The sequence below is a fragment of the Mobula birostris genome, chromosome 21 (genome assembly GCF_030028105.1).
Source record: "Mobula birostris isolate sMobBir1 chromosome 21, sMobBir1.hap1, whole genome shotgun sequence".
NCBI lineage: Eukaryota > Metazoa > Chordata > Chondrichthyes > Myliobatiformes > Myliobatidae > Mobula > Mobula birostris.
In genome coordinates, this window is record NC_092390.1 from 24953669 (window position 1) to 24970679 (window position 17011).

Genomic DNA, 17011 nt, shown 5'->3' on the forward strand with positions numbered 1-17011 from the left:
GAGAGCGGGATACAAAATCTCCTACTGAGGAATGAGGCAGGGCAGGTGACAAGTTTGTGTAGGGGAACATTTATCATCTAGTAATCATAATGCCATTCGTTTCAAGATAATTAAAGAAAAGGTTAGGTCTGGTCCTTGGAAGGCCATTCTAAATTGGAGAAAGGCCAATTTTGTTGGTATCAGAAAGGATCCGGCAAGTGTAGATTGGGACAGGTTGTTTTCTGGCAAAAGTGTACTTGGTAAGTATGATGCTTTCAAATATGAAATTTTGCAAGTACAGAGTTTGTATGTTGTCAAAATAAAAGGCATGGATAACAGGTTTTGGTAACCTTGGGCTTTGAGAGATATTGAGGCCCTGGTTAAGGAGAAAAGAAGGTGCATAGTGGTTATAGGCAGGAAGGAATAAAGGAAGTATTTCAGGATTATGAGAAATGCAAGAGAACACGTAAGGAGGAAATCAGGAGGGCTAAAAGGCAGCATGAGATTACTCTAGCAAAGTGAAGGAGAATTCCAAGGGCTTCTACGTATATATTAAGAGCAAAAGGATTACAAGGGTCAAAACTGGTTCTCTTGAAAATCAGTAGCCTCGAAGCCAGAAGATACGGAGATCTTAAACAGATTTTTTGCATCTGTATTTACTTGGGAGATGGACGCAGAGTCTATAGAAGTGAGCCAAAGCAGTAGTGGGCTCCTGGACCATTTGCAGATTACAGAAGAGGAGAGGTTTGCTGTGAGGTAAATTAGGGTGGATAAATCCCCGGGGCCTGACAAGGTGTTCGCTTGGACCTTGTGGGAGGCTAGTGCAGAAATTGCAGGTATCGTAGCAGAGGGATTTAAAATGTTCTTAGCTATGGGTGAGGTGCTGGAGAATTAGAGGACTGCCGATGATGTATTTTGTTTAAGAAAGGCTGTATGAATAAGCCCGGAAATTGTAGTCCAGTGAGCCTAACATCAGCAGTGGGTAAGTTATTAGAAGGGATTCTAAGAGACCAGGTATACAGTATAAGCATTCGGATAGACAGGGACTAATTAGGGATAGTCAGTAGGTCATGTGTAACCAACCTTATAGAGTATTTTGTGGAAGTTACCGGGAAAGTTGAAGGCAAGGCATTGGTTGTTGTCTATATCGACTCTAGGAAAACCTTTGACAAGGTCCCGTCTGGAAAATTAGACCATTAAGATACAAGACACAGGAGCAGAATTAGGCCATTCAGCCCATTGAGTCTGCTCCACCTTTCCATCATGGCTGACTTATTATCCCTCTTAACCCCATTCTTCTGTCTTCTTCCTGTAACCTTTGACGCTGTGATTAATTAAGAACCAATCAACCTCCACTTCAAATATATACTTCTTCATAATTTGGCCTCAGTGGGAGTATTGTGAGCAGTTTAGGGGTGCTTATCTAAGAAAAGGCATCTGACCGTAAGTTCCTACAAAGGATTGCAAGGACTGCTGACAGGATCATTGTGGTCTCTCTTGCACACGTCCATAATATTTATCAGCAATGTTGCATGTACCAGGCTCTTAGCATTGTCCATGATGCCCCCCATCTGTCCAACCATCTCTGACACCCACACACCACCGCATTAGGACAAGAACTGTTAGGATGGGAAACAGCTTCTTCCCCCAGGCTGTAAGGACTAATTAACTCTCTGCCACCACCCAGGCCTCATCATGTATGAAGTGCCACTACTGTTATATTGTTTACTTTTGAACTTGTATCATGCATGGACCTTATTATTTTGTTACTTTATTTGTGGTAAAATTACTTTGCGTGTTAGATGTGTGAGTTATATGTACTGTGTTGTACACTTTGGTCCAGAGGAACATTGCTTAATTTGAGAATAGATGTGTGTACAATTGAGTGACAAGAAACTGAATTGGAACTTGAACTTGAAAGGATGTGCTGGCATTGGAGAGGATACAGAGGAGGCTCACAAGAATAATCCTAAGAATTAAAGGATTAACATATGAAGAGCATTTGATGGCTCTGGGACTGTACTCACTGGAGTTTATTAGAATGAGCAGGGGATCTCATTGAAACCTATTGAATATTGAAAGGCCTTGCTGGAATGGATGTGCAGAAGATATTTCCAATGGTGGAAGAATCTAGTACCAGAGGGCACAAACTCAGAACACAAGGAAGTCCCTGAGGAGGAATTTCTTTAGCTGGAGGGTGGTAAATCTGTGGAGTTCATTGCTGTGGAGGCCAAGTCATTGGGTATATTTAAAGCAGAGGTTTACAGATTCTTGGTTGGGGCATCAAAGGGTATATGGAGAATGCCGGGGAATTGGTGGGGGGGGGGGCGGGTTGAGAGGGATAATAAATCAGCCATGATGGTATGGTGAAGCAGACTTGACGGGCTGAACAGCCTAATTCTGATCCTATGTCTTAACGTTCTTATAAATCAGTTGAGTAAATTTCAAGCCTTCTCTCCACCAAAGCCAAATACAAATTAACATTTAGTTTGCAAAAAAATTGAATATTATTTCTTACTTAAAATCATAGATCCTTACATTTAACAGACTTCCCGAGCTAATCAGTTTAATTTGCTGTAAAGATACAAATACAAAGAAATTCTGTTCATTACAGACTGGGAGAGGCAGTTCACTCAAGGCTGGAGTTACCGAAGTGGTAAAAATTGGTTTAAGTAAACACAGGTTTATCTTGCATGATATCACAATTTATGGACACAGTCTTTTCAGTCAGGTACAACAGAAACATGCAGGCAAATACCTTTATGTCCCCATATTCAGTAGGAAGACTAAAATAGCTCCTAAGCACAAGCAGAAAGGATATCCTGTGCCACATTATTTTTGTTATAAACCTGTGGACTTACTTTTATCAGAGGTTGAAGTCTCCATTCTGATAAACCAAAATTTAAAACTAGCTAAATTTAAATTACATTGGAATTAGCTGTAAACAAGCACTACATTCTTAAAGCATGGCACTATAGTCGCTACATTGGTTATTTTAATGACAGGTCATACGTGATGCACTGATAGGAATAATTTTGTTTTTAAAGCATCTGTGAGGTTCTGCTGAAGCAACATTTATGATGAATTATTTTAAAGCCACTCAGGATCATGTCAACAGTAACAGAATAAAATGGCTATCCAGAGGAAAGCAGGTCACAGCATCAGAAGTCTCCTCTTCAAACAAGGTCATATAATCTTTCAGATCTGGTCCAGTAGCGCCCCTCTCTTTCAGCATCGACGTGATGAGGTTAGATCCTCCAACCAGCTGTTTCAAAGGGGAAAAAGTACAACCAAACATGTGACAATAGTGCTTTAAAAAATGGTAATTTCTATAAAATCAAATTGCAAGGATAGTATTTTTATTTAATTATCTGATCTGCAAATCAAATACTGATACTATTTTATTCATTCATGCAGCAACAAAAAAGTTACAGTTCGTCTTTAGACAATTTATATCACACAGAGTAATTTGTTTAGATTGAAAGACTACAATAAAAAAGGTATACAATGATGCACCCCAATTATTGTAATGTAAACTGATCATTGAGAAGTTGTTGATTTGGTTCCCTCATTATACAGTAGAAATACGTGTAACGTTCCTGATTGGCTTTGAAATACACATCACATTAAGAGTTCACTGAGTGGCACAGGTTGATTCATGAAACTGAGTACCCAGCTGTAAACAGTGCCCCAGTCCACCTGCATGAGAAAGTCATAACGATCATACATCTGATCATCTGGCACTCATGTTGTACACACAACAGGAACATTGACTGCTATTCTGAGGCACTGTACCTTTAATTTGTTAACAATTTGTTTTTTTTTTTGCAAGTATACTCCCTATAGTTTGTCTTTTGAGGTTTCCTTTTGGTTGTCCAATAGTTCTTTCAGGTTACACACAACCTCCTCAGGAAGTTCTAAAAGGGGGAGATCAACCAGTGAAATGTCCTGAGCTGGCATTTCCAAAGGAGGAAGGTTGGGTATTGGAATGTCTTTTGCTTTCCCAGCATTGGTGACATCAGTGGACGGTTGACTCAAGCACCATAACTCTGACTGTACAAAGTCAGAGTCCACTTCCAATTCCTTCTCCAATGGGGACTTCCTGAGCCTCGCAATCTCCGTCTTCAGCTGCTTATTCTCCTTCTTTAACCTCTCGTTCTCAGCCAGAAGAAGATCAACAAGTCTCTTCAACTCAGAGATTTTCACCTCTTGCTCCTCAATCCTTGTTTTGTCATCTTTAGGAGTTTTGCTCACTGCACAGGTTTTTGAAGCAACATGCTTTTTTTCTAACAGAAACAGAAGAGTGTCTGGTTCCCGATCGCAGGAATTCTGAATCCGTCGCAGATATTCCTCTTTGTTAAGGCTACCTATTTCTACACTTGCAGAAAGTGTCTTCAGACCATCAGATTCAGAGGAGAGTCTTGTAGACGACTGTAGATCGGCCTCCCTGTCTGTTGCTGCTGGGTGTAACTGAGCCCTCAGCTTTTCTTCCCTCTTAGCTCTCTTCCACCTCTCGTGAATTAAAAGCTGATGTTTGATATGACTGTCTCTCTGTAGTTCCAATGACAATAAAGCCTGAATATTGAGAAAATAATAATTTATTAACACAGGAATAAAAGTCTTCACAAAACATAGAACATTACAGCACAGATGTTGTGTTGAGCTATTCAACTACTCTAAGATCAATCTAACCCTTCTCTCCTACTGAGCCCTCTATTTTTCTATCACCATGTGCCTATTCTAGAGTTTATTAAATGTCCCTAATGTATCTGCCTCTACCACCATCCCTGGCAGTGCAGCCCATACACCCAACACTATGTAAAAATCTTTTCCGACATCTCCTCTATACTTTCCTTAGAATTAGGCTCCCTGGTATTAGCCATTTCTACCCTGGACAAAGGTCTCCGGCTAATCACTTGATTATGCCTCTGATCACTTCGTGCACCTCCATTAAGTCACCTCTCGCCCTCCGTCACCCCAGAGAGAAAAGCCCTAGCTCACTCAACCTATCCGCAGAAGATGTGTTCTTTAATCCAGGTAGCGTCCTGGTAAAGCTCCTCTGTACCTTCTCTAAAGCTTTAACATCTTTCCTACAATGATGCGACCAGAAAAGTAAAGTAATATTTCATTGACGAAATTGAAGAAGGTAGCAGTGATTCTGTACACGGTTGTCAGGATTGCTGTTGCTCAGTCACTTGCTCAAGTTGGGTGAATTCCATGCTCCCTGGTGGTAGATCATATAGAATTAAGGAATGAAAGGGAAACAACATTTGTACATTTGCCAAGTTGTCCGAGAGCTGATCACTGCTCAGTGATTATACTGTAGCAGAAAGCACAATCTGCTTCAAGATGTTATCAATTTCACATAACCTCCCAGGATTTCCCAGAGTCAACCCTATGAACCCTCAACAGTACTGTGAGACCAGAGGCCTTGTCCGATCTGACCCTGGCTACATGCTACACTTTCACCGAGATTAACCTTTCCATCTATGTTCCAATCCCAACTGAGTGCTGATGAAATTTTGATGTATGAGACCAAAGAGCTCTCCATCCATTCTGCTTCACTCTACCGTCCATTACCACAGAGAGGATGGTGTGGGTTCATTAATTTGTATAATCATGTAAATGCAAGCTGTAATGCGTGAACTATTTGATATTATCCAATGCCTTCTCTTGGGAAAAAAAATCAGCTACTACCTCCTTGGTGACATGCAAGGAATTTTTATTCATGGAGCCCTTTGTCATGTTAATGTTAACGCAGATGCACGTCAGTAAGTATTTACAAAGTGCTAGAAAGTTGTGAACCAAGCTTTCTTGGCCACACATGATGAAACCCAAGCTCTGGTCCTGTATCACACAGTCATACTTAGAGCATAGAAATAGGCCCTTCAGCCACCACACCCATACTAACATACTAACCATTGTGTCCTAATCCCATTTGCCAGCACTTGGTTTACAGACTTTATGAATCGGCAATTCAAGAGCTACGCAACTGTACCATGGGTGGTACTGAGCTGCCCAGGTTGGGACCTGGCCTGATTTGAACTCAGGACCATCTGCCTTGTATTCCAGTGCTAATGCCACTACACCACCAGCCGGCATAGAGTTTATGCATTGGCAATTCAAGAGCGATGCACCTGTACTATAGTGTGACACGGTGGGGTAGCTGTTAATGCCAGTGACCACCAATTGGGACTCAATTCTTGCAACTGGGAGGAGTTTGCACGTTAGGATTAGTAAATTCTGGGCATGCGATGTTGGTGCCAGAAGGGTGGCGACATTTTTAAGGTGCACCCAGCACCACCTCCACCTGTCAAACAATGCATTTTGCTGTATGCTTCGATGTTTCAATGTACATGTAAAAAAGTAAAGCTAATCTCTTATCTCTTTAATTTCTGCTCACCTAAATTCCCAGACACACATTGAATACTATAGGTATCTGCCTGCACCCCGGGCAAGGTGTTCCACATTCCAGCCATCGCCACAGGGTGGGGAAAAAGTCCTTCACAACTCACCTCTAAACCTCTTAACTAATCTTATGTTTCAGAATGCTCCGATGTGGGGGGGGGGGGGGGGGGAGGGAGTTTCTTTCTGTCTGCCCCAGCTATTGCTCTCATCAAATTGTGGGCTTCTACCCTGTCTCGTCTATTCAAAGGAAAACAGATCCACCCTATCCAATCTCACACCACAACTGCAACGCTTCATCACAGGCGTGAATCTCCGTTGCACTGCGGACTACAATTAAATCCTTCCTATGAAGAACTGTACACCCTTTCCAATCTAAAATTAAAATTGAAGTGGTCTTCCCTTTGAAATTTAGAATGAAGAATTGAGTCTCTCTCAGAAAACAGAACAAGAGATTTGATCCGGAAAATTTGGGAAAGCAAACATATTTTTCAGTGAGGTAAATCCATAAATAAGTGCTCTAACATAGAAAGCATTGTTACACAACCTCCACTTTCATAATTCGTTAAAAATGCAAAATCACATCTAGATGCCTTGCAGGACCATTAGTGGGACGAGGGGTGGGTGGGTGGGTGGGCAGGTCAGCTGTAAGATGGGAATTGTAGTCCTGCCACTGTCTGTAAACAGTCCATATGTTCTCCCCGTGACTGCATGGGTTTCCCTCAGGTGCACCGGTTTCATCTCACATTCCAAATACGTACGGTCAGGGTCGGTGAACGGCGGGCATGGTATGTTAGTGTTGCAAGAGTGGCTGCCTACAATCCTCGGTGACTTGATTTGATGCAAACAATGCATTTCGCAGAGTACCTTTCGATATTTCAATGTACATTTGACAAATAAGGCTAATCTAATCTTTAAAAAGCATGATACTAAATCACAAAAGGAGATGTTAGGGAAGGTGACAAAAAGGCAAGGTTAAAAAGGAAGCTTTATGCAAAATCCTACAAAGAGGGAAGAGGTTAATGAGGGAATTCCAGAGACCCAGGAGACCGCAGAGGCTGGAGCCTACAAGGACAAAAACTGCTGGAGGAACTCAGTGGGTCAGGCAGCATCTGTGGACAGTTGGTGTTTCGGGTCAAGACCCTTAATCTGGAGATAGTCAACATAAAAAGGAGAGTGGAAAGGGTCGGGCAAGAGCTAGCAGGTGATAGGTGGAGCCTGTTGTGGATGGGGTGATAAGCAGAAGGAGAAGGGAACAGTGGCAATACCAAGAGACTGGGAGGCTGCAGATGATGGAATCTAATTGGGAAGGAAGGTGGAATACAGAATGAATTAAGGGAGGTGGGAACAATGGGGGTAGGGGGGAGATGAGCCAAAGGAAGAGCAAGGTACCTGAAATTGAAGAATCTGGAATTTGGGGCTAGTAAGCTCAAGGACATTTAACATGCTATGATTAGTGCAGACCTCGGAAGGTTGTTTTACTGAGCACTGTTGGTATGCTATGTAGGCACCAGAATGTGTGGTCACACTGGCGAGCTGCTCCCAGCACACGCTCAGGTGCGTTGGTTGTTAACATAAATGATATATTTCATTGTATATTTCGATATACATGTGATAAATCAACCTGAATCTTGGTTAAAGCCATGTAGAAGAATAAGATTGTAAATGGAAAAATCATGGAAGAATTTAAAAATACAGATGAGAATTTAAACAACCTGTTACCAAACCAGAAGCTGGCTGAACCTGAGTTCTGTTGCTGATCTGTATAGCTCAACAAGCAGAGCAGTGTTATAGAGTCGAGAGATACAGACTGTTCAACGCACTGATTAGCCAACCATCAATCACCCATCTGCACTAATCCTACATTCTCCTATATTGCATATTTTATTCTCCTCACAATCCCATCAATTCCCCTATTCTACCAGTCACCTACACACACACACACACACACAGGCCCTTTGGCCCATCTAGTCTGTGCTGAAGGGCTGGGACAAGTTGCAGCACCCAATTAACTATCAACTCCCATGTCGAGAGTGTGGGAGGAAACCTGAGAGATCATGCAAACTCCAGACTACATGAGCGATCAGGATTGAGTGTTGTGTGTACACAATTTACACATTAGCAGATAGCCAGGAGAGCTCCGGATAATTCCAAGACCATAGAGAGTAGGATGAATATATTGGAATAGTTAAGCATTAGATGTAATAAAGACATGAATGGGAATTTCAGCACCAGAGTAAGGAGTGGTGGTTTACTGTGACTGGAATATAGCTTCCTGTAACAATCAAGAGATATCTAAAATGTCTTAAAAATTTATTAGTTTTAGCCTGTACGGTTAACGGCTCAGTGAAGAGGGCAGGAGAACGGAATAGTTAATCCACATGATTTCTGAAGTACTCAACAAGGTTAATTATTAATCTGGGTTTAGATTTCTACACATTGTATTTGGAAGAAACACCATGTTTATTGCATTTTTCTTGTGAAGACAATGTCCTCTGTAGCCAAAGGGAAGGCTTATTGTCAAAGGTTTATTATTAAAACTCAGCAACAATAACCACAGAGGTGTTAACAAGGCATCTTTGTATCATGGCTTTCTGAGGCAGAAGACTAGTCGCATTGTTAAACATTGACTTGTTTCACAATTGGTCAGGGGTTCAGAAAGGAAGAATTGCAAACCATTAAAAGCATGAAGAAAAAAGCAATACGGAGAAAAAATATGAAATATGAAGATTAGCTAGCTGATAATATAAAAAGGGGAAACCAAGCTTTTTTTCCATAAATATATAGAGAGAAAAAGAGAGGTGAGATTGGATATTGGTCTGTTGGAAAATGAAGTTGACGTGGCAGTAGCGGTGAACAAAAAAATGGCAGACAAACTCAGTAAGTATTTTTGCATCATTTTTCACTGTGGAAGACACAAGCAGTATGCCAAAAATTCGAGAGTGTCAGAGGGCAGAACTGAGTGTGGTTGCTATTACTAAGATGATGCTTGAGAAGCTGAAAGGTCTGAAGGCAGATAATTCACTTGGATCAGATGAAATACACCCCTAGGGTTCTGAAGGAGGCAGCTGAAAAGATTGTGAGGGCATTAGTAGTGATATTTCAAGAATCACTAGATCGTGGAGTGGTTTTAGAGGACCGGAAAATTGCAAATGTCACTACACTCATTAAGAAGGGAGGGAGGCAGAAAACAGGAAACTATAGGCCAGTTCGCCTGAATTCAGGGGTTTGTAATGTGTTGGAATCAACTATTGACAATGAGGTTTCAGGGTACTTGGTGGCAGAAGTCAGCAAGGTTTCTTTAAGCAGAAATCTTGCCCGACAAATCTGTTGGAATCCTTTGAGGAAATATCAGGCAGGATAGACAGAAGAGAGCCAACGTATTTTTAATTTAAATTTTCAGAAGGTCTTTGACAAGGTGCTGCACATGAGGCTGCTAAATAAGATAAGAGCCCAGGGTATTACAGGAAAGAAACATGTAGAAATCGTCTGATTGGTAAGAGGGAAAAAGTGGGAATAAAGGTGCACTTTTCTGGTTGGTTGCCAGTGACTAGTAGGATTATATAGGGGCTGATGTTGAGAACAATTCTTTTCACATTATATTTCAATGATTTGGATGACAGAATTGAGGGCTTTGTTGCCAAGTTTGTGGACAATATTAAGATAGGTGGAGGGGCCATCAGTGTTGAGGAAACAGGTGGTCTTCAGAAGACAACAGATAAGGAAAATGGGCAAAGAAATGCCAGATGGAATACGGTGCAAGGAAGTGTATGATCCAGACCTAATCAGTTCCCCTCTACCACCACTCTGCTCCGTCTAGCGGAATTAGTCCAAAGGTGTAGCTATGGGCACCAGTATGGGTCCTAGCTATGCCTGCCTTTTTGTTGGGTTTGTGGAACAATCTATGTTCTGTGCCTATTCTGGTATCTGTCCCCCACTTTTCCTTCGCTACATCGACGACTGCATTGGCGCTGCTTCCTGCACGCATGCAGAACTCGTTGACTTTATTAACTTTGCCTCCAACTTTCACCCTGCCCTCAAGTTTACCTGGTCCATTTCCGACACCTCCCTCCCCTTTCTAGATCTTTCTGTCTCTGTCTCTGGAGACAGCTTATCCACTGATGTCTACTATAAGCCTACTGACTCCCACAGCTATCTGGACTATTCCTCTTCTCATCCTGTCTCTTGCAAAAACGCCATCCCCTTCTCGCAATTCCTCCGTCTCCGCCGCATCTGCTCTCAGGATGAGGCTTTTCATTCTAGGACGAGGGAGATGTCTTCATTTTTTAAAGAAAGGGGCTTCCCTTCCTCCACTATCAACTCTGCTCTTAAACGCATCTCCCCCATTTCACGTACATCTGCTCTCACTCCATCCTCCCGCCACCCCACTAGGAATAGGGTTCCCCTGGTCCTCACCTACCACCCCACCATCCCCTGGGTCCAACATATTATTCTCCGTAACTTCCGCCACCTCCAACGGGATCCCACCACTAAGCACATCTTTCCCTCCCCCCCTCTCTCTGCATTCTGCAGGGATCGCTCCCTACACAACTCCCTTGTCCATTCGTCCCCCCCATCCCTCCCCACTGATCTCCCTCCTGGCACTTATCCGTGTAAGCGGAACAAGTGCTACACATGCCCTTACACTTCCTCCCTTACCACCATTCAGGGCCCCAAACAGTCCTTCCAGGTGAGGCAACACTTCACCTGTGAGTCGACGGGGGTGATATACTGCGTCCAGTGCTCCCGATGTGGGCTTTTATATATTGGCGAGACCCGACGCAGACTGGGAGACCGCTTTGCTGAACATCTACGCTCTGTCCGCCAGAGGAAGCAGGATCCCCCAGTGGCCACACATTTTAATTCCACATCCCATTCTGACATGTCTATCCACGGCCTCCTCTACTGTAAAGATGAAGCCACACTCAGGTTGGAGGAACAACACCTTATATTCTGTCTGGGTAGCCTCCAACCTGATGGCATGAACATCGACTTCTCTAACTTCCGCTGATGCCCCACCTCCCCCTCGTACCCCATCTGTTACTTATTTTTATGCACACATTCTTTCTCTCACTCTCCTTTTTCTCCCTCTGTCCCTCTGAATATACCTCTTGCCCATCCTCTGGGTCTCCCCTCCCCCCCCCGTCTTTCTTCCCGGACCTCCTGTCCCATGATCCTCTCGTATCCCCTTTTGCCTATCACCCGTCCAGCTCTTGGCTCCATCCCTCCCCCTCCTGTCTTCTCCTATCATTTTGGATCTCCCCCTCCCCCTCCAACTTTCAAATCCCTTACTCACTCTTCCTTCAGTTAGTCCTGACGAAGGGTCTCGGCCTGAAACGTCGACTGTACCTCTTCCTAGAGATGCTGCCTGGCCTGCTGCGTTCACCAGCAACTTTGATGTGTGTTGCTTAAGTGTATGATCATGCACTTTGGTAGAAGGAATAAAGGCACAGACTATATTCTAAGCGGAGATCAAATTCAAAAATCAGAGGTGCAGAGAGACTTGGGGGTCCTCATGCACAACTCCCAAAAAGCTAAATTGCAGGTTGAAGTCAAAAGCAATATTAGCATTCGTTTAGAAGGGACTAGAATATAAAAGCAAGAATATAATGCTAATGTTTTATAATTACTTGAAGTATGCAGAAAGGCAGACAGATTAGGCAGTTTGGGGCCCTTTATCTAGGAAAGATTGTGCTGGCATTAATGAGATTTTGATGAATCTGGGACTGTACTCACAGGAATTTAGAAGAATAAGGTGGGGGGGGGGGATCTCACTGAAACCTTTACAAATATTAGAAGTCCTAGATAGAGGGGAGTGGATTTTTCCTATAGTGGGGAAGTCTAGGACCAGAAAGCACAGCCTCAGAACTAAGAATGTCACTTCAGAACAAAGCTGAAGAGGAATCTCTTTACTCAGAGGATGGGAGTTATAAAGAAGGCAAGACAGCATCTATACTTTATTAGGAGTTTGAACAGATTTGGCACGTCGACAAACACACTCAAAAACTTCTATAGTTGTACCGTGGAGAGCATTCTGACAGGCTGCATCACTCTCTGGTATGGAGGGGCTACTGCATTGGACCGAAAGCAGCTGCAGAAGGTTGTAAATCTAGTCAGCTTCATCTTGGGCATTAGCCTGCAAAGTACCCAGGACATCTTTGAAGTGTCTGAGAAAGGCAGCATCTATTATTAAAGACCTCCAGCACCCAGGGCATGCCCCCTTTCTCACTGTTACCATCAAACAGAGGGTACAGAAGCCTGAAGGCACACACTCAGCGATTCAGGAACAGCTTCTTTCCCTCTGCCATCTGATTCCTAAATGCCCATCGAAGCTTTGGACACTACCTCACTTTTTAAAACAAATATACAGTATTTCTGTTTTTGCAAGTTTTAAAAAATCTATTCAATATATGTAATTGATTTACTTGTTAATTTATTATGTTTTATTTTATTTATTATCATTTTTTATTCCTCTGTTAGATTATGTATTGCATTGAACTGCTGCTGCTAAGTTAACAAATTTCACGTGGCATGCCGGTGATAATTCTGAATCTGAGGAATTTGTTGCAACTGAAGAGGCCAAGTCATTAGACAGGGTAAAGTGGAGGTTGATAGGTTCTTGATTAGTAAGGGTATCAAAGGTTACAGGAAGAACACAGGAGGTCCAGTACTGATGCCACTACACCACTGGCTGCCATATTCCTGGGTTTATACAGGAGGAAAATTAGTAGGAATTATCAGATGGGGAGGTGTGGTATGGTGTAATTACAAAGTCCTGGGAAACAACTAAAGCAATTACCACACGGGAAGACACTGGAAAAAGGATAAAGAGTATCCAGAGAGTTCGAAGTATTTTCTTAGCAGGGGTACAAGACACCCACCTCTGCAAAACATTTCGATTAAAATGTGTGTACATAAGCGCTTTACAGATGTGTTGAACAGTGGACAGTAAAAAATAAAGGAGTCTGCACCCAGGTCGAGGAGGGGTCTTTAAAAATCAGCACTTCACGGTCGTTTGTTTTTTGGAGCTTGAGCAGTGGCCAAATTGAATTTTGGGATTCATTAGCTAGATCAAACAAAAATAAGACAGGGCCAAGTGGAGCAGTCATTGTTGGAGTGGGACAGTGTGAGAGTGGGGAGACTTTTGGTTTTGCTCAACAGGCTTGGTCAATAACAGACAAGGGTGACATAAGTATCTGGTAAGCTTTTTCTTGCTCAATCTTCATCTGTTAATGTATAGTTAGGGCAATAAGAATGGCTCCAAGGGCAGTGTTTTGTTCTGTGTGTGGGATGTGGGAATCCTGGGAGACCTCTAGCGTCCTGGATAACCATACCTGCACCAGATGCACCAAGCTGCAGCTTCTCAGAGAACGTGTTAAAGATCTGGAGCTGCAACTTGATGACCTTCAGCTCATAAGAGAACCAAGGGAGATGATAGATAGGAAATACAGGGAGAAAGTCACCCCTAATTGCAGGAGACAGGTGAATGGGTGACTGTTAGGAGAGGGAAGGGAAATAGACAGACGGTACAGAGTACCCATGTGGCTGCTCCCCTCAATAACCAGCATACCGTTTTGGATACTGTTGGGGTGGGGGGGAAGAGAGCAGGTTGGATCAACCTACCAGGGAAGAGCTGTAGTGACTTGATCTCTAGCATTGCGACTCAGAGGGAAAGGGGGCAGAGAAGGAATGCAGTGGTGATAGGTGATTCCATAGCTAGAAAAGTAAATTGGAGTCTTTGTAGATGCGATAGACACACTCAGATGATATGTTGCTTCCCAGGTGCCATGGCCAGGGATGTTTCCGATCATGTTCATGACATTATGGGGGGGGGGGGGGCAGGGTGGGAGTGAGCAGCCAGATGTCTTGGTATATATTGCTACCAATGACATCAGAAGGAAAAGAGAGGAGGTCCTAAAGAGAAAATTTAGCGAGCTAAGTAGAAAGCTGAAAAGCAGGACCTCCAGGATTGCAGACGTCCCACTTCTCGCAGAAGTTCCGGGAGTCTCCCGCATATTGATAGCGGCTCCCTGATGCCCACAAATTGTGTGGTGTGTGTGAGACAGAGAGAGACAGACAGAGAGAGAGACACACACACACACAGCGAGACAGACAGAGAGATCCTGATTGGTCTCTCTTTGTGCTAAGTAGACCTATCAGTTTTCTCTGTGGGCGGGCTTTACAGTCGGCCTCTCTCTCTCTCTTTCATTGTCCATCAGTTCAGTTTAGTGTCCTGCAGCACCATGGCAGAGAGTTCCAAAAAAAGAAAATATAAAATGTACTTCACCCCAGACTAAAGTGTACCCCTGCCTAATAGGGGTCAAAAATAGTAACAGTGTTGCTCACTGCACTGTTTGCAACAGTGACTTTTCTATTGCCCGTGGTGGGTTAAATGACTGTAAAAGACATGTTGAGGTGAGTTTAACAAATGTCATTCGTTTATTAGCATAGCTAACATTATTTAAACTAGCTGGTTAGCTGCTAAGGAACTACTCTACTGATGTCCTACGTGACGAGGCCAAACTCCTTGTAGACTTGCTTAAAGTTGTAATAGAATCAAAAAACTACTCCATGATAATATAGTATATTGGAGAAGTTCCCAATGAGAGACCAAATCTTGAAAAATCTGTCAGTGGTCAATACAGAGAGCCAAGATGAGGTGAATCCAGAGCAGATTTTGACTTGTGGCAGAGAGATTTCCAAATATGATCAAGGCAGATGCAAGAGAACAACTCCACTTGGAAGTCCTGGATTATGTCTCAACTAACCTTGAAGGATTGGTGCCAAACTACAAAAGTTTGCCAGTTGATGAGTTCTGGGGGAAGCTGTCCAAAGTAAAATCTGTGAGCACAGGGCAGTTGAGATTCAAAGAGCTCTGCCAGTTGAAGAAGCTGTTTTTGGGGGATATTTCATTGAAACTTATCGAATGTTGAAAGGTCTAGATAGAGTAGATGTAAAGAGGATGCTTCCTTGGGTTGGGGGGCGGGGGGGCGGGGAGTGGGGTAGTCTAGGACCAGAGGGCACACCCTCAAAATAGAGGGTGGTGAATCTGTGGAATGCATTGCCACACGTGGCTGTGGAGGCCAGGTCATTGCGTGCATTTAAGGTGGAAGTTGATAGTCCCTGATTAGTCAGGGCGTGAAAGGTTATGGGGAGAAGGCAGAAGGGTTGAGAGGGAAATGGATCAACCATGATGAAATGGCACAGCAGACTCAATGGGCTGAGTGGCCTACTTCTGCTTCTGAGTCTAATGGTCTTGTGATTTTTTACCTAAATGTGTCATGTGATGGAGAGCAGGGAGGAAAGTTGTACACTGCAGGAATATTTAAAGAAATAATCATTTGATGAAGGGAATCTATCTTGACATGGCATGAGGTTTGTACTGGGGAAGTGCAGGCACAGAAAGTTAATAAAACATTTAAAAGCAAGTTAGAAGACTTCAAGGAGGACAAGGGAGATTTAGCAGTCAATGTTCATAGATTTCTGAAAGGAGAACAATTTAATAAAGTGGTTGTGAAAGCATACAGTGAAACTTGAGTTTGTTGGCTGAGGTAACTGAACAAAATGTCAGTTATGGCACAGTCACATACAGTTTTAGTCACCAGACCAGAGGAAGGTTTGGCATAGTATTAGACAGATGCAAAGGAAATATACAAGGTCATCATATAACATTTTAGTTATAGGAACAGACTCAGATTTAATTGTTGCATACAATATTATAAAACACATAGATAAGGTGAATAGGAAGGATCTATTTCCCTTGGCAGTGTCGATTACTAGATAATTTAAACTTTCTTTTATTAGTAAAGAGAGACAGGAGGAAGACGAGAGATGGTCTGATTGGAATAGTGCTGAAGAGGTTTTCAGGATACACACTTGAGGAGCCTTAACCTGCAAGACAATGGACCTAGAAAAGCAAAATAGAAATGCCTCAAATAGCAACTTTTTTGGCTGGTATGTACATTAAGGGTCAAATGTACTTCCCTGTGCTGTAAATTTCTACGGTTCTTTCATACTGGATCAGGAGAGGGAAGAGAATGCCAAGCAAGAAGCATTTACTTTCCTGATTCAATGTGATGTTATATAAAGTACTTGTGAATTAATCACATTTCTCACTCAATGCATACCTGTTCTGAACGTGTTAGCTTCATGGCTTCTTCAAGATGCTCTGCACAGCAAGGGGAAAAAAAAAGCATTGTCAGTGGATGGTGCACGATGTGGTGTAAACAAGTAACAAATAGACCACGTTTAGAACAGCACAGAAGCAGGGCCTTCGGGCCATCTAGTCCATACCAAACCATTTCAATTGCCTACTCCAATTGACCTGCATCAAGACCATAGCTGTCCATACCCTTACCATCCATATACCTATCCAAACTTCTCTTAAAAGTTGAAATCGAGCTTGCATACACTATTTGCACTGGCAGCTCCTTACACACTCTCACCATCCTCGAGTGAAGAAGTTTCTCCTCACATTTCCCTGAAACATTTTACCTTTCACCCTTACCTCATGACTCCCGGTTGTATGCCCACACAACATCAGTAGAAAATGCCTGCTTGCATTTACCCTATCTATACCCCTCCTAATACCCTTCATAAATGGACAGGACAAATATTACAAAAGATC

At 42.9% G+C, this 17011-nt stretch overlaps 1 protein-coding gene across 1 annotated transcript in view; it reads right to left on the minus strand.

Moving 5' to 3' along the window:
- Nucleotides 1-3321: 3321 nt before the first annotated feature.
- The window catches only part of nrbf2b (nuclear receptor binding factor 2b), a 30846-nt gene continuing 17156 nt past the window's right edge, over nt 3322-17011 (minus strand). The window contains exons 3-4 of the mRNA XM_072239193.1: nt 16512-16552; nt 3322-4554 (exon numbers count right to left, since the gene is read on the minus strand). Of these exons, the coding sequence (XP_072095294.1) occupies nt 3820-4554; nt 16512-16552 (776 nt within the window). The 3' untranslated portion in view covers nt 3322-3819. The remainder of the gene's footprint in view (nt 4555-16511; nt 16553-17011) is intronic.